At 39.5% G+C, this 25,125-nt stretch overlaps 1 protein-coding gene across 1 annotated transcript in view; it reads right to left on the reverse strand.

The window, feature by feature from the left end:
• The window catches only part of ptprn2 (protein tyrosine phosphatase receptor type N2), a 125,318-nt gene that overhangs the window by 99,438 nt on the left and 755 nt on the right, over positions 1-25,125 (reverse strand). Inside the window, exons 2-3 of the mRNA XM_056364077.1 lie at positions 10,784-10,834; positions 2,849-2,962 (exon numbers count right to left, since the gene is read on the reverse strand). Coding sequence (XP_056220052.1) covers positions 2,849-2,962; positions 10,784-10,834 — 165 coding nt within the window. The remainder of the gene's footprint in view (positions 1-2,848; positions 2,963-10,783; positions 10,835-25,125) is intronic.

Here is a 25,125-nt window from a genome sequence, read left to right on the forward strand (position 1 = left end):
CTTATGTTCAGACAGCATGTTTCACTTTTACAAGAGAAAAGGATTTTAAAATGAGGAATAATTGATGAGCTGGGCAAATGTAGAGCTATCTAACGCAAATTTGTCTGAAGCTGCTGGAGTGTAAACTTCCTGAAATCAAGTGAAGAGACAGAGCCACTTGTTACTTTAATATCTGATACTGAGGCATCTTGACTCACACAGGGTGGATGTAAACGGTAACAACACAAAATACTGTAGTTAGCTAAGTTAATGACAAGATCCTTGCCTTTAGAGATGATAGTTTTGCAGGTGTGTTCTTGGTTTTTGCAAATACTAAAAAAAAAAAAAGTACACCACCCTCCAAACTGAGTGTTGCTCTTAACCCACACTGCTTCAACATGTGGAGAACCCACAGACTGACAGACTTGATGCGCCTAGTTACAGTTGCTATGCTGTGATTGGACAATCACAGCTCCGGGGGAGGGGTTTAGAGAACGGTCAATTAAATGCTCCATCATATTAATATATTGTACATTAAATCAATTTACTGCAGTTACTGAGTTAGCTCATGTGTGTATCTCCATACAGCCACAGTCTGCACAAACAGACACACACATTTAGCAGAGCCATAATGATTCCAAAGCAATATGACAGCAGCCTGGCTATGAATGTGTAGACACACCGTGGCTGCGCACAGTGAATACTAAAGTTGCTTGGCTCTGGGTGTTTGTGTAATATAAAAGTCATTTGCAGTTGGATGACAGTATCTTGCATTCAAAAGGTATTGTGGTGAAAATTTAATACCAGACAATGTGCTCCGCAAAAGGGGACACGTCCAGACAACCCAAGCCCTTTTGTGCAAGGGTCAATTCCTATTGATCTGAATGACATTGGTGTTGTGCAGTGGGCAGAGATTGTGTGATTTCTACCTGCGTCTCTGATGCAAGATAAAGAGGATTGTAAATCGATTCTATTGATGTTCCTCCCAGTTTTTTCCTCCCCTTCATCTCTTCAATTTAGGTTACAGTACAATGGTCTCAATAACCCTGTCTGGCCTCCAAAAAAAAAAAAAAAAAAAGAGGGTCCCCCACATCTCGAAGGTGACACTTCAATTGCTGTTGAGCTGGTAAGAATAACGTGCCACCCGAGCAGTAACAGTGCATTGTGGAATCATGCGAAGATAATGCTCTGTGTCTGTGGATGTGATTCTACAAGACAGAAAAGGGGAAAATGATTCAAAGTGATGATGTCATGTCTGCGGCATCTGTAAACGGGTGTCTAAAAACACAAGGTCAGAGAACAAGTCCCATGATGAGAAGCATCTAAAGGATTTAACACCTCTTAAAACAGAGCAGGAAAAAATTACACACCGGATCTCTTCTCATCCTCCTCACTCTCACTTGTTTATTTCTGAGCAGTAATTAGAATAAATATGTGGTCTCGCCTGGCTTAATATTCATCACTGCATTTTTTTTCCTTCTTCTTTTCTTTTTTTTTTTTTGATTTCCTCTGGCCGACTGCTTACTCTTAATGATTTTCAACACTGGTTCACGCCTGTTAAAAGATATTAAGCTCAGAGTGGCCTGCAAAGCCAATTAGGTTTGGAGGGCTGAGGTGTGTGGTCACGGTCTGTGTTAAAGGTGTCTACTGCCCCCTGGTGGATCACACCTGCAGTTACAGGCTCCTAAACCAGTCTGTAATTCCCTGCAAATTTCCTAATAATTTCCTAGGATGATTTCTGGGAAGAACTAACATAATTTGTACTAATTATAAGGAAAATATAGACTGTTCTTTTATTTGGGATTTAGTTAATTGAGTTTACAAGACATTGTTGACAGCTTCTTTTAATCCCAAATATCCAACCATTATTTATCTTTTATTGGAGGCTCTTCAATATATGTTAATCTGCATGCTTATCTAACCTGATGTGCACATACTTTCTAGATTACACTATAATAATGAATACATTAGAAAACTGAACACTGTGTCTATATTATTTCACCCATCATTAGTACTGAATTATACATTTCATCAAGGAAATAATGAAGAAAATAGAAATGGGTCATATATTCCAACAAACATGACATTCAAATGTTTCACTGAATTGTTGGCATTTCATGGGCAAGGGGATACCTTACCAAAAGTGCCTTAAGTTTCTTGTTGAGAAAAAGAGAAGCCAGGGCCATTTGTTTAGCCGTTACAGCAAATTAGTCGATAATAGCAGACCGCCTGGAGGCTCCAGTCACTTTTATCTGTGGTTCACACTGTAGCAACCATCAGCATGAGAAGGCTCTATTCACCACAGCCAGTACAAGACCTGATATAATTGATGAGATGCATTGATGAGAAACTCAACATGGCTCCAGGTTGGGAAATGAGAACTACTAATTCTTACATTCCTACTTTAACGTCATCAATAATGAGCTATATAGTTACTTCTGCTATAAAGACATGTTTTATGTAGATGCGCTATCCCCCCTAAAGGTATAACCCATTATAACAAGCACATTAGCTGCTGCCATTGATTGAGTAGGAGAGACTGTCTGATGTGTTCAGCCCACACATCTCACAGTTACTCAACCACAAAATTAGCTCTAAACGTCCTACCAGCATACAAGCCAATTAGATTTGCTGCTGGAGTTAGGCGATGATGGCAAAACAATGGCCCGATATGAGTCAAATGACCTGTTCTAGCTCGGTGGTGTCGTGCCATGCCAGCCAGAGAGACAGCTTGACTTATTTGGCTTGCTTCACGCAATGGCAGCAGACAAGCTTTTGCTGTAAGCCCTGTACATGACTGATAAAGGCTGCCGAGGAGAAAAAGAAAGACACTCGGACAAAGACGGACAGGCAAACAGGCAGTGTGTACCTCTGTGAGCCAGTTTCTGTAGGAGGATCCTGAGGCGTTGCAGAGCAGAAGAAGAAATATCGTATGTGTACAGGTCTGCACCGGCCAACTCCTGGCACCTTCCAAACACTCGGTCTACAGGAAAAGAAAAGAGGAAACTGATGAAAGCAGGTTCACAAGGGATGTGTTTTTGATAGCTCAAAGTGAGAAATATACACAAAACAAATTTTCCAGCACGTTTGTTGTTCTGGTGATGAAAAAATGAAATCCACCTGCCCAGAAGAACTGTTGTAATTGTGTATGGCACCTGCAGTGTCTCTGTACTTCTCACTTCCTGTTTTGGGGAGCTAATAGCTGACATTTTTCCTCTGACAGCACCGCGATAAGCAGCCGTTCATGGCAGGAAGGACTTTATCAGGGACCCTGGTAATCTCCCTATCAGCAGGCCTCCCGCCTCACTCAATACAGGTTGCTAGGCAACCCACGCCACAGAGTCCCTATCAGTCCTGTAATTCAATGGCTGGTCTAGACCTCTGAAGGATGGTGAGGCTGAGGGGGTCAGAAAGCAGTGTGTAGATGCAACGCTTGGAATATAAATGACCTGCGTTGTCACCTTCTCTCAGCTGGAGAGATAAATCCATGCATCTTGTTGGCTAAACTCACAAAATGAAAGTCCATCTCACAGATGATCTCTGGGGGATGAATCCTGCAGATTTGATCAGAGCTATTTCCTCCTGTGTGTGTGTGTGTGTGTGTGTGTGTGTGTGTGCATGCGTGCAGTCATGTGCGAGAATGTCACTGTGATAAGATGGGATCTAATGGTGTGAATCAACACTTCGTCATGCACCACAGCATCCCATTAATTAGCCACAAGATGTCGGACAATGACAGCAAACATCAATGGCGCAATTGATGCTCATTGACACGTCGGACAATGCTTGGCGCACAAACGTTGACGTCCATTACATGATGCAATTTTCAGTTTTTCTCCTAGAATGCCATTTTTACACAGGGGACTTAAAAATAGATGAGTACAAATCCAAGCATTTATGATCTTCTCTTTGATCTAACATTTTGACACAGAAAGGAGCACGTCAAAACTCCCCTTTGTATCAAGGGTGAAAAAAAGAAATATTCACTTTTTAAATTTCGTCTATTTAAACATCATTGAGAATCATTTTTCATCTTCGAGTATAAAAAAAGAAAAAAAAGAAAAAGTAATTACAGTGCCATGTTGGGTGTAAAATTCAGTGAGTGATAATTACAAAGATAATAATGTGATGTCAGATGGGGATCTAAATTGAATTCTTATTCCAAACTAGAAGCGGGTGTTTTCCTGACTTCCTCCCCCTTCGCCTGTGACCCGTTAAATGACAGCTCTGTACAGGAAAATGCCCATGGGAGGCGGTGAATTAGCATAGACAACACAGTCGAACACTCCGGAGTTATTTTGAGATCTCGAGCAGCACAGAGGAAAACTTCCCACCTACAGACGCATGTGTCTGAATCACAAGACGACAACTGTCTAGTTACCCTCCGCCAACATCTATATTATAACAGATGACATGATTAATATGATGACAAAATAAGGTTTCACGGACCTCTGGTGTTATTTATTTTTCCCAGATAGAAGCTAACAACACATATTATGTAAGAAATGAAGGGAGGCTGGTGACATAACAAGTGGCGGGAAACTGTTAAATGTTTGATGTGCTGCATCCCTCACTGGTTTCCATGGCAATTGCCACTATTAAACATGTTACTTCCTTCTCCGTTGTCAGGGACATTCCCGCAAGCAACCAGACACACAGACACACGGGGATTTAGTGCATTAAAAATAGAAGTCAGGGGTGTTTTACAACAAAGAAATCCTTGTTTGGTGAACGTGGCAGTCGACTGATTTATAGAGGTGATGCTGAACCATTCAGAGCCACATGCATGATGAATCACAAAGCCCTATTCTGTCACTTTACACTGTGTATTCACAATTGAGATTATCAAAACCAGCAACAATGGTTCATTGTAGTTGACAGTTTGGATGAAATCGTAGTTTTTTTTGCCCCTTATTTGTGATGGCTAAAAACTATAGTTTCATTTCAGCCTTTGAGGAGCGCAGCATGTGTTGGGTGCATGGAGGCTTGTCCCAATCTGAAAATAACAGAGAAATGCAGCACAATCCTAAAATATGTCAAGAGATAACAGACAGCATTAGTGCATCTATGTAGGTGTAACACCTTCAAGGCTATTTGAGAATGAAGCAAAGTCTATCAAGCAGAACACTGATTTTCTAATGATCATCCGTCAAGTGTAAGGAAATATTAAGCTGACAATAGATCAATTTGTGCATCTTTACCAGAAACAACTCATGTTGTCGTTGTGATGAACAAAAGGCAACTGCAAGGCAAATGAACCTTGATCAATGTAATCCATTATGCATAAAACAAGGCCACAGAATCAATGTACAGGCCTACAAATCAGTGCCATTCTCACTAGAGAGCTGCTGCGTACTGATAAGAGGCATGTTGACTGAAATAAAGAAGAACATTTTCAGCCAAAAAAGGTAAAGAGCTCTAAACCCAGACGCTGTCTCTCTTCCCACTGTGACAGACGGCGCGACACCCGGGCTGTTGCTGAAGCTATTTAAACTGTGAAAGCTAACGCTCTGGGATAACAGCAGCAAACACTAAAGCTGACAGTCAGCAAAGCATTTTCTAAAAGACTGTACGACGGAAGGAGGGGAGGACGGAGCCAGGTGACAAATTGAGATGTATTGGAACAGGTGTATTACGTCGCTGTGCAACTCAATTCATGAAAATGAATGGGCCCAAATCAATGCACCGAGACCGGCCAGATGTAGTCCGCTAATAAAGAAACGAACTCAAACAAAAGCTAAAGTAATCAGGATATGTTTAATGAAGAGTTTACAGATTATTCAGGGCTGTTTTATGTGACAATTGCGGCTTTGAAATGATAATTACATTCATGCATGCACTGCAATCTACATGTAAATACAGAAATTAATAAAGATAAACCAGACTCAGGGCTACATCAAACATACTGCCCTGTTGAATTTGGCTGTAGAATATGAATTAGCTCTATTATTAAATTTTTATTTTCATTAGCATATCTGTTTACTTCTCCCACTATATCTTCACATATTTCCCCCCAAAAAGCTTGTGTTTCTTGACTTAGCAGCTCATGTTTGATTATTCTTAGATTTGCACCTACAGCCTTGGCGCTCTTTCTCTGGCCCATGCAGATTGTTAAGGATTATGGATTTTATAGTGGTTACTTTGAGTGTTTATGCTGCAGTTGCACTTGTTGCAAGCTGCGATCAATAGAAGCATCACCTAAATGACTTAAATCTAAAATACGGTGCGGATGTTTCAGCCAATATTGGCCCAAGTGTACGCGAGATAACCACCAATCAATAAAACACTATTGGTTAAGTGTTTAATAGGAGCCAACCGGTGCCCTCTGGGAAGCATGTAGCACTTATCCACTGTACTTTAGCTTAGCTTATCATACCAGTAAGCCACAGACTCTAGAGAGTTGCATCAAATTAAAATGCATTTCAAGTTCAGGTTAATCACATATCCTTTCAGAGCATCCTCGTGGGAAAGTATTCCCCTGAAGTTGGGAATAAAGATTTGAAGAGGTTGGTTCCAAAATGAGGCGTGACAGCATACGATCAAATGATACATGGAGGATAGTAACTGACCTACTTAATCAATGACACGATGACATCTAGAGTAGAAGTGCAACATACTGAAGGAACGCTTTCCAAAAATAGACTCTAATCAGCTGCTGCTTTTACCCTATAAAAAGTTTTCACCCGTCTTACACTGAATCAGAGTAGATTTCAGCAACAACTCTGAAGCTTGTAATGACTTTAGAGTCGTCATATGTCTCTTGTTTGCCTCCCTCACAAAGCTCCTTCATACACAGGTTATTACATGATACTGACTCATCAAAACTTTGACTTGTTTACACAGATTTATTTATGATACAATCTGCTGACTGTTCAGCTAAACCCTTGGCTTGAAAAAGCGATTACCCAATCATGGCTTCAAAGCACGCCTGTCAAGCTTTGGGTTTCTCCACATGCCAAGATAACTTGCATGGAGCTGTTGTATGCACAATACTCATGTGTTTAAAGAGTTCAGAGAGTTGCACATTTTTTTTATTTTATTTTTTTTATTTTTAACTGTGTCTTTATTTGTTCTAACATAAGATGCAATCATTACCATTTCCAGCTGGCTAGCTTCCCACCTACAATACTAACCAAGTGTGATTTCCAATGACAAGTAAGTCATCTAACTAAATTATTTTATAGGTTGCGTTAGTATAATTCTCCAAGGACTGAGGATCCAAGAGGCGAGCAGGGGCGGCTCTGACTCAGGAGTTAGAGCGGATCATCTACCAAACACAAGGTCGGTGTTTCGATCCTCGGCTCCTCCATCCACGAAGTGTCCTTGGGCGAGAAACTGAACCCTAAATTGCCCTCGATATATCATCGGTGTGTGAATGTGTGTGTATGGTAGAAAAGCACTGTATGTGTAGGGAAAAGCGCTGTATGAATAAGTGTGTGAATGGGCATACATAGAGCATATATAAATATAATCATGGTGTTGCTTGTACAAGTATGTGTTCATCCAAGCATTACGTTACAACAGAAAACACTTAACCTACATTTTATGTCTTCCACGTTAGCTGGATCGTTAGCTGCCTGTGATCATGTTCTTTAGCCTTCGTCTTTCATACCATAAACATTTTGTAGGGTTCTGGTTTTAAAATAAATCACCTGGAAACTTTAAGAGGTGATTTAGAGACAACGGTTTCAACCAACTCAGCTGGAAATGAGAACCCTCCTTGTGTTAACTTCTGTGTGAAATCGAAAATCCCCCAACATTATAACTTCATGTGCTACACTACAGCTCGACAGGTGTAGCAGCGGTAGCTAAAAGGTTTAGCGAACAGCCCATTGGTTTAAATTTAGGTAGATGTGTCCTATTAGGGGGTGACTTCTAATGCAAACATATGTTTTGTATTTTATATTTGTAATTAATTTGGATCACTTTGTAGAGATCTGTTTTTTATTTTCACATTAAAGGATATTTTTTTTGTTGATGTCAAAAAGCCAAGGGAGGTTAATATGTCTTATATCCACTGTAACCATATATAAAATGGTGTTGATTGACACCACACACAGAGCATCACCCCATAACCCTTCCCTCCCTTCAGCTGCTTTGCATGGCAACAGCACGGGTGAAGAGGAGCACAGTTGGCCCAGCCCAGAATAAACCAGGTTACACCTTCAGGGACCACGGGAAGAGTTGAAGTGGCAGACCTAGATCCTCCCACTCATCCCCTTGTCTGTGTGGTGGCTGCTGCTCATCAGGAGTCCAACGGAGAGTGACAGAGTGGAGCCTGAGTGCGCGTAGAGGGTTATGAAGCAACTAAATAATGTCTCATTACTTCCATATTAGGTGCAACATTAATCCCACATTAGTCTTTTTCGCCTGTATCTGTTTGCCTTTAGTGAGCACAGCGCCTGTAATTACATTTAATTTTAAGGGGGATAATATGAGTGCTGTTCCTCGGGCGAAAGCGCGGTACAAAACAAAAGCGATAATGAAAAGATAGGGGAGAAGAGACACATTAAATCTCAAAAGAAGTGACCATACACGTTAGATCCTTGCACAATACTCTAATGTAACGTAATATAAATCCTCCACCACAACCCTCTTTTTCTCCCTCTGGGTATTTTGCTGTCGAGGTGTCAGCAGTTTCTTTCTATTAGGCTACACACGACTCCCCTCTGTACCAGCGCAGTCTGTGTAATTAAAGTCAGTTTTGTATATGTGTCTTCTATGTGCCTTCTCTTTCCTTGGTTTCTCCAAAACTAGGGTAACGTGGAAATAAGGGTGGAGATCTCCAAATTTGCTTCTCTAACATGCAAATCCAAACATCACTGACTACCCCTCACTATTCGATATTCCCCCTCGTAAAAACCCATTTAAAAGTAATCGTTTGACATTTTGGAAGTACTCTTTATTTGCTTTCTCGCAAAGACTTGAGAACACTGATACGACTCTTGGGTGTGTTCATAAAATATAAAGCTACAGCTTTTTAAGGGGAAACAACTAGCGTGGCTCTGTCTAAAGGTGACAAAATCTGCCTACTGGCACCTTGAAAGCTCATTAATCATCACAGAACATCACATTTGTGTAATCCATACAAAACTACAAGATGTGGTTTTCCAGGGAGTTATGTAGTATAGTAGGTGGATTTTACCTTTGCACAGAGACAAGCTAGCTGTTTCCCCGTTTCCAGTCTTTATGTTTAAGCTAAGCTAAATGACTGCTGCCAGCAGCTTCGTATTTACCATCCAGACAGTGCTGTCAGTTTTCTCATCCAACTCCCAACAAGAAAGTGAATAAGTATATTTCCCCATAATGTCAAACTGTTCTTGTAAGCACAGACTGATTTGCTGATGTATTTATTCATTTTTGAATTTCATTATTATTTTTGAGTTTTTAATGGGATGTAACTGTCATCTCTGTAAAACTGTGTTTTGGAATAAATTCTATAAATTAACTGTAGGGCTTAGTTTGTTGATTAATTAATTAGTCAATCAGCATAGAATATCCTTAGGGTTTGACTATTGGTTGGAAAAAACAATTAGTGGACATCACCTTAAGCTCAGGAAAACTGCAATTGTCATTATTCTGTATTTTCTAACGTTTTATAGAAAAAATAATTAATCCAACCAATAATGAAAATAATCATTAGTTGCAGATTAATTGGCTTGACCACAGTATGTATGATTAAAACAAGAAAATGGACATCTTTACTGGAAAACATTTAGATTAATAAACAAGTCAATATAACAACAAATTTGTATTTTAAACAAATCATCTACACAACAATGGACAAGACAACATGAAAAAAAAGCTAGTGTTACCTCAGGTCATTCTCCTCCTCTTATTAACATATTAATATTCAAAGCAGTGCCTGTCTTGTGTTTTTCAATGCTTGTCCTGTATGTTAGTCTGTGCTGTCTCCTATAGGTCACATCATGTTTTGCATGGAACTCTATTGTCTGCCAATGAGCAAGTGTTCCCTTTGTGGGCTCCATCTTGTTTATTAAACTGATTTTTACAATGAACCTGCAGAAAGTAAATGAAGTGAGCAAAACTCAGTCAAACAAAACAAACAACCCCAAAGTGCAGGCATTTAATCATTATCCCCCCGAGAGGAAAAAAAAAACACACATGCACTGGGATGGATGTAGATCCCCTGTACACATGTAAGGACAATACTGTATCCTGGACCACTGCTCTTCTGTGTCGAAGCCTTCCACTAGAATACATTAACCTTTCACGGCGGCTCTGTCGTGAAAATGATCCTCAATATCGACATGCTATCAGTCCTCTTCAAAATTAAAGCCTGCTGTGTGATTCGGCTGAATGCCACACAATGAAAAGCCTCGACATTTCCCCTCCATTCATCAGGTTTACATGTTGCCCTGGCAACCACTGACACAGACACATCCATCTTCTATGACAAGATGGTTTTTAGATTAGGTTGTGACCATTTGCGGTTTGGGGAAACCTCAGTATAAAAAAGGAAAAACATCCACTTGGTATTGATCAAAAGCCTTGTAGTTGGTTAGATGAATAAAACGAGACCATTGTTATATGTTTGTACTGCACCGTGTTTCACTGTTGTAGATGTTTTAATGCTTTGCTTAAAAATGACTCATATGTCTAAACTGGGCTGAAACAAAAAGCTCTCAAGTCACCATCTATCTATCTATAAATCCCTGAATCATTAAAAATAGCCAGGGCAGCTTTGGAGCTGTGTTGGGTCGATGACGCTTGCTACCACAGGGCTGGTGTGCAATATAATGAGGTGTGGTGGGTGTACATGACCCTTCTGAGTCTGACTTACCATTGACGCAGAACTCATACGGTGTACAGAGCTCATCTTCAAACAGACAACCTGAAATAGGAGAGAAAAAATAAACAAACAGCTCCTGACACAAAAAAACTTTCCCAAAATGAATTATGAAATCCAAAAAAACAAACACTTGAAAACTTAAGTACCCTGACTGTCCTGCTGATAAATCAGTTTTTGATTACTAGATCTGGTGCTGAAATGAAAAATCAATTTAACCAAAAATATATCAACAACATAGGTCATTTATCAAGCAAAGATGACAGAACTTTTCTGAATCATTGTAGATCCAATACCTTTGGGTTGTGTACTGTTGGTTGGGCAAAACAAGCATTCTGAATATGTCACCTTGGGCTATGGGATATGGGAATTTTTCACCATTTCTGGACATTTTATGGTCTAAACAATACATTAATCAAATAAATATTGACAGATTAAAGAAAGAGTCTGACATTTGGAAAATTATGCTGCTGCTTTCTTGCCGGCAGTGAAATGAGAAGATTGATACCACTCAGTGTGTTAATATAAAGCTTCAGCTAGCCTGTAAGCTTTTGTGTAAAATTGACAATTTGTGGTTTTGCGACACTTGACAGAGTAAGGCTAGCTCTTTCCCTATCTGTAGGCTAAACTAAGCTTACTAGCTGTTGGCTGTAGTTTAATTATTAACGGGCAGATACAAGATGGGGATTGATCTTCTTATCTAACTCTCGGCAAGAAAACCAATGTGGGGTATTTTCCCAAAATATTAAACTACTCTTTTAATCGATTGAAACCTAGCTGCAGCCTTAAATCAATCATATGAATCAAGTTAAGATAGGAGGAGGAAACTATTCAGCAGTTACACTTCAACACACAGGATCCAATGTCCAATGCATATATGACTGAATGTACAGAAATGTACTAAACCACAGCACAAAATTAGCCCAATGTCGCAATTTCTAAATATGTCACCGCTCTAAAAAAGTACAGCTTAGTACTGCATTAACTCTGGCTCTGAGTTTGCTGCTAATGGCAGAGCCATCAATCATCAATTAGTGTGACTTCTCCTATCCTGTCTCTGACACTAATAGCCCAACTCCATGGGCAACGTTTCCATAAATGAATGTTGTATGAATATTAATGAACTTTAACGCTTGGACTAGGGCTGGGTGTTCGAGATTAATAAATGAACAGATGGCAGGAGCATTATGGGTAGCTGTTCCCTGTGTTCATCTTTCACACGTGGGAGTTGCGGCGAGTAGAGGACTGATTGTTCTGCTCGTCGATCTGCCCAGGTGATCCTCCACATTTACAGGAAAAGAAGGAGTTGAATAAAAAAAAATAGTCTCTTTTGTAAAAACTTTTGCCTTGTAGTCCGAATGTAACGGCACATTCAGGGTCAAAATGAGCCCACGCAATGATATAAACATTCAGCCAAGAAATAAGCCACTTAGAATGTAGCATTTGGGTTTGTTCAATACGAGACAATCTGTAAATAACTGGGCCGAGCCTCAGGCCTCTTTCTACAAGTCTTTTATCTTTGTTATTTCCCTCCCCTCAGCTCATCAGAAGGATTGACGGAATTGGATGCGCCCTCTTGGCCTGGTGGCCTCGATGGACAGCAATGAGCAGCTCGTGACCGTGAATAAAGAACAGGCTGAGTAGGAGGAGAGGCTTCTGTCAGACTTCTTTAATAATGAGAAGAGATAGGTGCGAGAAGTCTGTTAATCAGTTCAAACAGAAAGGACAGACAGTCAGGTGAAGTGTGAATGAGAGAGGAACTTTTCATGTATCACTCGTTCCAAGTTTCTTCAAGTTTCCTCATTTGCATCATTACTCTGTTGCAATTCTTAAAGGCTAATCTGCGTTGGATCTTGATTAAAGAGTCACAATATGCAGCCATTTATTTAGTGGGTTTCAAGAAATTACACCTTTTGGAGGTAATGACTTCAATATGTCAGCAAAAAGGCTTTCTAATGAAGGTCGCTCAACTCTCTAGAACACAACTAAAAGGCAGAGTGTCCTCAACTGAAGCGAAACGACTTACTGCTCAAAAACCAAGACCACAAATGGCTTTTATAGCACCTCGTTGGATACCCCGTCATTTTAATGGACAGATTATGGGCTAAAGGACCCCCTACTTACCCACCTTATTACGTTTTTTGTCTTTTTCTTGCAAGTAATTACAACCATTGTAAAATACTTCTGTTTGTTGAAAACTGCATGTGCCTAGACCTCAGAATTTTATTTCTAAATCTTTTCCTAAGCTTCTTGAACAGCAGATCCACAAAGACATATCCACTATACAGATATCATAGAAAATACTATAGGACACTCTCTAAAACATTATAGGAAACCATTAACACTTAAACCACAGATTTAAACTGATTTACAAAATTCTAAAGTTGCTCTATGTTTAACATAATAGAGGTCACTAACAGTGACAACCCCACAGAGAATTATCACTCGACTCCACAGTTCCCTTCAGCTCTATGGAGCATTTTAGCATCTTTCAGCGCATTGTTTTGGTTTTACAGCCTGCAACGCTCACTGCTCAGCACCAAACAGCAGATAGACAAAGTTAGCAACTAGCTGGTGAACATGGTGGAGCAGCTTTAGCTTTTGAAGCTTACGAGCCAGATATTAGAGTCAATTTCAGAGTCAGCTAGACAAAAAATAATGCTTGTTTAATGCAGGCTTACTGTCTAAGTATGTGCGGATTACATCCGCGTTATAGGACAATTTTTTTTTACATAAGTGACTCATTATTGGCAAATACTCAGAATGAAAGAACTTAGACGGAACAAAAAAAGCATGACTACTTCCCTACTTCTGACTGATCCCTTTTGACTTTCCAATGAAAGATTAATTGTTAATTAGAGTGGAAACAATTTGGCTATTAATTGATTAGTCATTAGCGCAACAATAATGCAACTATTTTGACAACTAATTAATTAAGGTAAGTTTTCAAACAAAGACAAACAGAAACGAATGCATTCAAGCTTCTTCATTGTGAATGTTTCTACACATATGACAAAGGAAATTACATTTTCATATATAGGCCTAAACTAAATATATTTGGGTTTTTGGACAATGGGTCATACAAAAAAAAGCTATTTAAAGATGTTGCCTTCACCTTTTTGGAAGTTCTGACTGAAAATTTTTTCACTATTTCCTGACATTTTATAGACCTCTCGATCAATCAGTTATTTGAGAGAATAATTGCCAGATTAATTGATAATAAAAATAATTGTTGGTTGCAGCCCTAATTTTCATCTAACTGGCTAGCTTTGTTAAAACCTGCTTGGTTTTAAATCCATGCATATTTTACCAAGAATTTTTGATTTAGATCTTAGATGCCGACAAAAAAAATACATTAAAAAAAACGTATATAGAGTAGTCACTAAGAGTTGCAAGAGCCACACAGTCCCTCTTGACCATGCATCTCATCGTTCTGCAATTACTGTCAGTCCATTCAACTTTTCTCTTCATCACTTCCCTGCTTAATTCATTGAGTTCTCTGGGAGGCCTTGTCAGCTCTCAATATTAATTACGACCTTCCATTTAATGAAGCATCCAGCCAAGCATAGTTAGTCAGACATTGTGTGTGTGTGTGTGTGTGTGTGTGTGTGTGTGTGTACGTGCACGTGTGTGATAGACAGGAACATAGGATTGATAACGCCACATCCACTTTCTCCTACATCACGCCAGAGATGATTAAAATGGCGCCTTTTAATTAAAATGCAATCACAGTGGATGCTGCTGATTACCTCAGGCGGAAAAAAAAAAAAAAGAAGGATGCAAGACTCATTGTGGCTGAGGAAGAAAGCTGGTAAAAAAGAAAAGTGTCCAGGCTATATCTTAATAAAGCACCCTGAGAAAGAATAGTCACATTGTCTCCTGTAATGTCTCTAGTAATTCCCGTATAAGACAATTTCACAGACAAAATGACCTTTCCAAAAAACTGCCACACTCCCTATGTGAGGATGCTCTGTTGCCATGTCAACCTCACCACAGATCAATCACAGTAGCTCATCAATGGGAGAGTGACTGTTAGTCTGGCACAGTGTCAGCGGGATGTACTATAGAGGATCTACAGAGATGATTCAAATGTGCTTTGTAATTGATTTTTGTTCTAAATAAATGTTGTGTTTTATTTTCCAATGTACAAACTAGTTCACTCTCACACTCAATTATACTTTCAGAAAATAATCAGTCATCGTTCTGGAAAATGTACTTGATTTGATGTGAGTATGCGAAAATAAAAAGCTGATTAGTTTATATGCAACAAAAAAAAAAAAGCCAATAAATTTGATTATTGTAGAACTGTAACAAACAATTACTTTCATTATTGATTATTCTTCCATTTATTTTGTTGGTTAACTGATTAATCTTTGGTGTATAAAATGTGAGCAAAGAGTAAAAAAAAATGGCCATTATAAGTTCCCATAGCCCACGGTGAAATGTTTTTCATTCCAAAACCCAAAGATATTCATTTTGCAATCATAGAAGATTTACGAAATTAGCAAATATTCACATTTGAGGAGCTAATACTTGTGAAAGTTCGCTATTTTTCCTTTAAAAAAATGACTGAAATTATCAAATCGAATCACATTAGAATAGCTGCTAACTAATACTCTGTCAATTGATAAATTAATTAACAATTGTTAATCAGCAAATTGTTCTTCAATAACTCCCTAATTACTCCCGAATTGTTTGTGCCATTCATTAAGTGAAAATGCCAAAAACAAATTACTTTTAACTATTTGATGACTGGCAAGACAAAACAAGCACTTTCAAGGTCTCACATTAGGCTCTAAGTAATTCTTACTGTCATAAAAATAAATGACAGAATCAATAATGAAAACTAGAATGGTACTTAGAGTGCATACCTCCACTTAGGCCAAACAATCCTACACATGTTTTAAAAAATTAGAAATGCTCTCGCAATGATTAATAAAGTGATAATAAAAATCCTTGGAGCCGCCCCCTTTAAAGGGATTGACACCAACATTTAAAGTGTTCTTCCCTGGCCAATGTCCCATCCCTCCACCCAGTTTGGTGCAAATTGGTTTTAGTGGTTTTTGCATGATCCTACTGACAAACAAACAAACATGGGTAAAAACATAACCTCCTCGGTGGAGGCAATAATCGTTAGCAGCAGCACGAGGTGTGAGCTAACTACAGGTGCTCTGTATGTGCAGTAGCTTTTCCTCCCAAAATAGGCACTGTGTGACCTAATTTACAAATACAGTATGCAGGGAGAATCCAGAAGGTCATTGAATGCACGGAGCCAGTTCAGTTTTTAACATGACGCATTGGTAGTTAGTGGCCTGTGTTCCCATGAGACTGTGGAATAGTAATAGTACTGTAGGAGACTGCTCTGTAATACTGTCCTACAGATCTTAGAGAATTTAGTCTCATCAGTCTGTCTTTCATAATTATATGCAGCGTGCTGTGCAGGTTTTGCATATAAGCTCTTCCAGAGGCTAATGTTAGCATGCAGAAAAATGAACCTGGTTCAATTACCTGTGGCCTAAAACTCTCAGAGGCCCCAATACACAGCTTTGTAGCAGAGAAACAATTTCCCATGATGCTCCATTCATGCCTTATTACAACTAACTGCTTTTGAGGGCAGCAAGTGCATCAGTAAGCAAGGAGCAGCACACACACAGACACACACACACAGACAGACACACAAACAGACACACACACACACACACACACACACACACACACACACACACACACACACACACACACACACACACACACACACACACACACACACACACACACACACACACAATTCACCTTCAGCTAAGATCTCAGCTACGCGGCGTGTCAGGGACATAACAGCACGGGTGTCTCCCCTCAGGGGCGTGAAATCAGAGAGGAGCGTTTTTGAAGGGAAACGCTCATTTAAGGTCATTTAAGGAAAAGCAATTTACATAAGAATGACAAAGTGTCTTCATTAGAAAATAATGCAACCAAATTAATCTCTCAGATAATCTCCACCTGTACATTATCAAGCCATCCATTACACATCTCGGAGCAGATTTAGGTCTGGAGGAACTGCTTGGGCCTGTCTCAAGCATTTGGCCGCGATTGGCTGACCTTGCCTGGAACATTAAATATGTCCTGATGAGGCTAAACCCAAGGCTGGACAAGAAGTCAGGGACTTGATCGTTCGCTTTCCCTCACAGGTGGTTGGCCAGTGCCAGGATACCATCTGTGATGTCTGAGGGGCCAAGGAGGATGCTGGGAGTCTGGCAGCGAGGACAGCCACTCCCAGAGCCTGCTGCAGTTTAGGACATATTTCATTCACTCTCTAGGGCCACCAACATATCTTTTATTATAATTATAAGCTGCAACCAAGGACACCTGACTCATTTTTACTCACTCACACACACACACACACACACACACACACACACACACACACACACACACACACACACACACACACACACACACACACACACACACACACACACACACACACACACACACACACACACCTGTACTGCCAGCCAAAAAAGCCATTTTAGAACAGTGCAGCGGGTGACAACGGCAATAAAAGTGCAAGTGAATTGAAAAGGGAGCGTGGCTGGAGCAGGGACAGCAGAGAAGAACATCACCTGCAAGCAAATTAGCATCAGCTTGACACCATGTCCGCAGACTCAAACAGCTTGTGTCACTATGGCGCTCTCCTGCTAAAATTAAAGATGGCTCCGAGCTTTCCTCTGCTCCAAAAGGTCTGTTCTTGTCAAAAGCTGCATGTCACATGTCAGCAGCTATGGAGAGTTTATCATTATGCTCAACATTTTCATACATTTCCCGTGCACTTTTCATCTTAACATGACAGGGCACTGTTATTGTAGATGTTTAGATAAGGCTATGGCATTTTGCGCATCTATATTTCATGAGGATGTCAATTTTTCTGGGGTGCATGATACTGCATATATGTATATATACATATATGTAAATAAATTAATATAAGAATAATAGAGTGAAATCATCTAATTATTGTACCTCTTAAAATGCTAACCTTTTCCTTCGTGGAAAAAGTGCATCAGAGAATAAATCTAAAGTTACTCAACAACATGAATAATTAGCAGGAGCTAGAAGCAGGAAGTCAGGGGGCTTTGAGGCCGCTTTGATTGAAGAGGGAACCTGACGTGAAACCACCTGACATCCACAGGAGTGTAACCAAACACATTTCTCACCGGCTTTCCAGAGAATTTCTCTCAGAATTCCTCGGCAGGCGGGTCACTCTCAGTCACTCAGCTGCCAGCTCCAGGCGACAGCCTAGACAACGGCCATGAATTAAAGATGGCAGAGTCGCTGCGGCAACGGAGGACCCAGAAATAGGCCGGTTTGACCTTTTCCCTGACCCGCGCTGAATGATTCAGACATTTGATTTTCTCCCAGCTTCTGAGGTGTGATTGGGTGTTGAAGTGCAGACCCACAGCAAGTCAAGCAGCTAAGCGTCCTCTTTCTCATGTGTTAAGGAGCTCAAAGTGAACCAACACAACCTGGCCCGGAGGGAAATCTCTCTAGTCCTCGGGATGAAGTAAAGGGTGTAACTCTTATGAGTGCCAGTTGAACCTCATTTAAAGCGCAGGTCATCACAACACTGAATTGTTTGGGCTCTACTTTCCTGCAGATACGACCCCAATGAACATGCAAACACAGGTGAAATAATATTCTTGTTGTCATTCTTGTGCCTGTTTGGTAGTTTTATAGCTCCAAATGAAACTACTCAGCTGCAACACCTGTAGAGTGGAGCGGCTTATAGGTAACGTAAAAACAGAAAACGAGCCTTTTGGATAACCTGCTCAGCAATTCCAAGCTGCCTCCCAAAGTGATGTTACAGGAGGAAAAACAATATAAGTGACGGGGCAGGGATGCAGCAGGATTGCCAGCCAATCACACACACGCAGTTTTTGAATAATGCTGCAAACATCCTGTTTCATTAGGGCTGGATGTGGAGTGCTGTGAACCAAATAGATTTTAGTGGATCTCAGCCAAATTTGGTGGAAAAATGTCACTAATGCACTTCACAGACGACAGCAGTCAGATCAATTAGTCACAAAAATAGGAAAACACCTCCCCCATTTGATTTTCAGCTGATCTCCTCTGCTTCGACTCCCCCAAGCACTCATTTTGTTTCCTTACTGCAATGAAAAACCGTCCCGAGTATTAATCAGCATCAGACTACGACGAAGCAGACGCATTACTGCTTTAACCGCAGCCGAGATGGTATAGATTAATTCTTGTGCTGAACTCACAGCCTTCAGAATCCTCATTACGGTGTTATTGTCCTCATTATAAATCTTGGTTCCACAACACAGAGGTGACCTTCAGACCGATCCCTTTACTAACGCCATTTAATTTGAACCGAATGAAACTGTTGTGAAAAGGCACAACAGATCTGTTAAATCTTCTTTTTAATACCCGAGGATGTTTTCACACTCGGCGTCACGAGGGTGTGAGGTTCAGGTATATGGCGAGGTGAGAAAGTAGAAGGAGCACTCACTGCTACGTGCAAGATGTGCAAGTGAGAAAAACTGTTTCAACAATATAGTATAGTAAATGCATCATATTCTTACATCTGACAAGCCTTCAAGGAGTAAAAAGCCTCTTGAAATGTAATTTAATTCTACATTACAGTGTAAAAGAAGAGCAGTCGTCCCCTGAAAAATGTAACATAACCTTCCTTGACTCTCTGGTGGCACTCTTCCTCCTTGACCCAGAATATCTTCCAGGTTCACCTTGAACCCCGAAGCGGGACAAGAAACTAACGAGATGGATTGCCTCAACACGTCTGTTTGACACAATTCTGACTTCCTTTCTCTCAAGAGCCGCTGATATTTGTCAGGGAAAGGCGCAGAAGCACAGGCAGTCACTTTGCTCCCACTCCCTCATCTCAATAACCACTCAAAGCCAACACACTCCTCCGAGCATCTGTTGAGTCACAAAGAAACATTGCACTTTGTCTTCATACCAACCATGACAGCATAGCAAGCCCGGAATACATATATATGTGTGTATGTGTATATATATATACTGCTTTACGTCATTTTTGCTGAAAATCACTTACACTTTGAAGGCCGCATCTTTGAAATTAACTATAAACTCAAAAATCCAATTTCCCCCGAGCAATCTGAACCACAGCAACACTTGAATAGCTTATCAGTCTATAATTCATGTGAAACTGAACCCCTAAAAACAAGGCTGTAGCAGCTGTATGTAGGTTCAGTGCAGCTGAGAGGTCGTTTATAACGCTGTATGCTATTTATTAGTAAGAATCAATAGACACATATCACATTCAAAAATAGATGATAGCAGAAAATCTCAATGTTAGATCATTTACACCCCTACTCAATGCTGCAGCTGTTGAGATTACTAATTAGGAAAAACAGCTTTTGCAAATAACACACAAAATGCTTGTGTAACCATCCTGCGCAGCCATTTGCACAGACATGGGATGGCACAGGGAAGCACTGCACAATAAAAGCTCATCCAATAAATACGTTCCTTAAATACCTTCCATTCAATGGATGATCAAAGCCTTTAGTGAATTCTAGAAAGGCTTCACTACCTAAGTGTCAATTAAGTCTGGGTCTGAACTGAAGGCCGACGCTAGACGCTTCACACTGACCCTTTACCAGTTCAGTCAAGATGAGTCAGACATCCTAGGAGATAAGAGAAACGCACTGCGACCTTTACCGAGACCGTGAGAGACATCGTAGCAGGATTATATTGGTTTGGCAGCCCTATTGGTTTTTATAGGCGGATCAGTTTTTATGATTTGGTTTCGGAGGGCACACAGGTGTACAGGAGTTTTAGAAATAAAGTTTTCATTTTCAGAAATGTCTCAGCTTTTATAGTATGAGGAATTTTTTTTACTTGTTGGTGTAAAAGCACATTGATGTGTGATATGTATCTAAATGGGCATGTTATGTGTTTAGATGGTTGCTGTAGCTAGCATGGCTGTAGTCCACTCCCTCCATTCACTATGCTGTTATCTTATGTTTCACTGATCAAAAGACCACATGTGAGATTTGATTTATCTTTACTGTTATAACTTAGATTTGAAGTATTACAGTGGTAGTTAGCTCTAACATTTACCTTCTTTCACATACATTAGTTTCCACTTGTTATGGTTTAGTAAAAATGGTTCTTAATGCTCTGTAGAACATTTTTCCATGAACTAGAGTAAGCTTGGTCCCAGTATAAACCACATAGAAATAACTGGTCCCTTGGGAGTAGCACGAGTGTCCTAGCAACTCAGGAAATAATAAGACACCACACAACATATAGGATGAAAACAAACCACCTCCAGTGTTACAGAATGTCTACTCTCACCTGGATTTATACCAAGTTCATAAACCACACTGTTGTAAAATATCTGTCCTCATGTCGCCGCACATTTCAATCCTCTAAGATGATTTATAACCACTATAAGATAGTTGATATCACCACTCAGGCCTGATATCTATGGTATGACAGAGGCCTGTGGCAAAATAGATAGAGCTCAGCAGCCTATGAATCAAATCTAACTTGTCTGGGTATATTAGGCAACGGCTGCCGATAGCCAGCCGTAATGAAAAGACCCGGCAGTACAGCCTTCGAGGACAATGTCTACACGTACGTACTGGAGATAAGCCACACTGTCACATATCTCAATCCATTAATACATACTGTAACACTCGGTAATTTGGGTGTAAAAGAGAGTTGTTTCTATAAAGTGGGTTTAGGAGAGCTGAGACAGAATCCCTTAAAGCCTGTTGCGAATACGACACAAGGATTTCGTTATCCAAACTATAAATATGGTGTGATGCCTGAGTTTTTTTTTTTTCGTTCTCATTTTCATGCAGTCTCACTTTTGAGAAATGTTAAACTCTCTGCTTGTTCTGATCTCCATGTTCCTGCTAGATTTGTGAATGCATTATTAGAATCAGGCTAACACCTTGGTAAGAGTTTGAATGATATATTCCCTTTTATTAAATCCCAAAAGCTATTCACAACTTGTGTTTTATTAGAATGATATTTCTCTTGTTGATTCAGTATCTGTTCAACAAACTTGCTGAAAGTACATTTATCTTACTAACAAAACATGACCTTGCAGAAGGAGAACGGCTGCCACTCCAGTTAGCAAACTATGGGATTTTCAGTGATTGTTATTGGGATTCAGGACACAACCAAACCCCTGCAAACACAACAGAGATGCTGAACTGAATTTTAACAACAGGTCTGATAGCAACACTGATTGCAAGGCGCTAGGGTGTTAATGCGCAACAAAAATCAATTCCTGCAAATTTACCATTGGCAAGACTTCCTTCAGTAGTCAATAAATTCATCATTCAAATGATACTGTTTCTAACTTAGTGTAAACAGGGCATTAACCTCCCTGCACTCTTAAAAATAAAGCTTAACTAAGCTGTCTGAATTTCATTTGGAGAAATAGACGCTAATCCTCAGTTAAATTAAACTTTCTTTTATCTTTTATAAGTCGAGAAACAGTGAAAAGCCTTTCAGAGTATACTTCACGGCATAATTTATGTGTAACTGTTGTATAGTTTTCAAACTGGTCGACTAGTTCTCAGGCATGCTTTTGAACTATGCCTTGCTTGAAGGCTGGTTAGTGAGTCACCTCAGCAGGGGAGCACAGGAAAAGTACGTTAACCCATCCATGACCTCTCCAGTTCTTTGGAAGACCAGCCCACCCTCCCAATAGGGACTGCAGATGTCATAATAGAACCGATGTGAGCAAACAGCATGTCCTAGTATTTTACTGTTGTTTATGTCATTCTCTAAGAGGTGGAGTGGATATAAACCATGCAATGTAGATGTGACCTATAGTATACTGTTCTATGAAGGCAGAAAGCATTAAGTACAGAAGCAGTGAAAGGGAAGTTCCAGTAGAATAAAAACTTGAGTTTATAGATATATCTGTATTAGCAAGAGCTCAGCTTAGTTTTTTTTTATCTCCATCATGTCTGGATTTATGTAGATTTATTCTTCTGAAAGGCAATTGCATAAAATAAAAGGTATGTTAACAAAAAAAATCATTGCCTTAGAACTCAAAACACCTAAAAAAACATAATATACCACACTCTGACCTATATTTTATATATGTATTTATTTATTTATTTTATCTAACAACAACATATGATCTCTCAGCTCTCTTGCCGACTTTCTTAAAAAATTAAAATAAACACTTTAGATCATTTACAGTCCATAGTTCATGGGGATTAAATGTATCTGTTTTGTTAAGTGTCTGCATGCTTATCTACTATTAACATTTATATTGACATCAATTTGTGAAGAAAAGTACTGTGAAAATTAAGTTTATTAAAATAATACATTAAATACAACATTCAATAATGTATATAATATGCAATTTAGATGTAGCTAACCACACCAAGCCATGTAAATACCACCGTTAGCTATGAAGCTGGGGTTTTTTTTCTCATTAGGATTAATTTAGTTACTGTCTCATTTAGTTATATGGAATAATTAACTGAATTAACAAGATGTTGGTTCTTCAAAATTGATATTTTTCAATTACAGAATACTAGGTAGTTTGAAATCTCTTATCTTTAGCTAAGGCTAATCGTGGCTATCTCTCTTGCTAGCTAACACTTGATGCTGCATGTATCCTGCTTTAACTGTCTAGTCTGTGATGATGAAATTATACATTTCTATGGTATAGTTTTGTTTTTTTAATATATGGTAAAACTGATGCCAAAAAGTCGGATGCAAGCATTAACTAACTTTTGACCAAATATATTCGATAGGAAGTGAGTTTTGGCTTTGAAGGGCAGTATAGCAGCGGTTGAACTGCTTCTAATATATGCATTGCTCGTATATGTAAATATTATCTTTATTTTTGCTCTCGGCATGAATATTACCACTGCTTTACACTTACTGAAGAGATTATGCTTTAAAAAGTCAAACTCTGTGAACTCCTAAAAGCTTTGGGCAATAGTTGAAGTGCATTAAGCACTTCAAAATATCTAAAGAGATGAATATTTTTTTAGACACTGTGCATTTGATGAGTTCAGCTGTTCTTAGTCTTATGCAGTTAAGGCCAGATGCACACCACTGTTTAAATTTTACATCACTTAATTTCCTAATTAGAGGATGCAGCCGCAGACTTATTTTTCTCCGTCTGGCTTTCATGTGCTCTCAGACACACAGAACACACACACCCACACAACACCAGGCTATCTCTGTCTCTGACAAACCCACCCACCCACATATATATAGGCACTATGTTTATTATATGTATGTATATATAGGCAATTACATCACTCCAGCACACCTCCATCCAAAGCTATCCAATGACACAGCGTAATCCACAGTGGGACTCATTAAAAACAATAATCTTCTCTAACTCCCAGCCACACTCTGACAACGGAGACCTCTTCCACACACAGAGAAAAACATACTGAGAATTCAATGAGAGATGCACTCGGGGAATAAGCACAGCCTCATTCACAAGTATTCTAAACATAAACTAGCCAACTTGCAGGTAGATAAACCCCATGAAGAAAACGGCAAGTTCTGAGCTTATTATGTTTGCAACCTAACAGCCTACAACAGCAAAGATTACGTGTAGGCCCTGTGTGTATTATAAAATGAGAAACTGTATGCTGGATGATGGATGATGGTGTGTGTGTGTGCATATTACGTATGACAAAAGAAGGATGGACACCTTCTTGTTCTAAATATAAAGAATATGATGCAGTTCGGTATCCGTATGAATCATCACACAGCTCGAGTGCCAGCCTGAGACCTATATTTGCCTGTTGCTCATTATAAAGTTTATACTGTCATGTGTTGTGACTGCTGATCCTGCACCACGGAGTGTGACTTGGAGGTGGTAACTGAGGAGGTTCTTCTTACAACTAACACAGCACTGAAGCAGTAAAATGAATCTCTAATAATCTCTATCCGTCTTATCAAAAGGACACAATTATCTTAATGGCTTCTCTAATATGTAGTGCGTTGAAAAAAATAAAAAAGTATGGCACATGCCCAAATTACAGTGTAGTGTCTGAGGCAGGGTCTGGAAGAACAAATCAAGGGTAATGAAAATACAAGTATAAGTCTAAAAATGAAACAGAGCTGTATGAAAGATGCCCTTTTCCTGAGGAGGCATGAGATCTTATTAAATATTTAACTGGATTTAAAATTGCATGCCCCTTAAGGCTATATGTTGAGTAATTCTATGGCTACAAAAGCCATTAAAGTCATATGAAATTTTGTGCATTGTTATAGCTGCGTGTATGTCAATCTGAGTGTAAATAATTGGATGTAAAACTTATCTTAACACTGTTGTG

This window comes from Seriola aureovittata, chromosome 20, assembly GCF_021018895.1.
Source record: "Seriola aureovittata isolate HTS-2021-v1 ecotype China chromosome 20, ASM2101889v1, whole genome shotgun sequence".
Lineage (NCBI taxonomy): Eukaryota > Metazoa > Chordata > Actinopteri > Carangiformes > Carangidae > Seriola > Seriola aureovittata.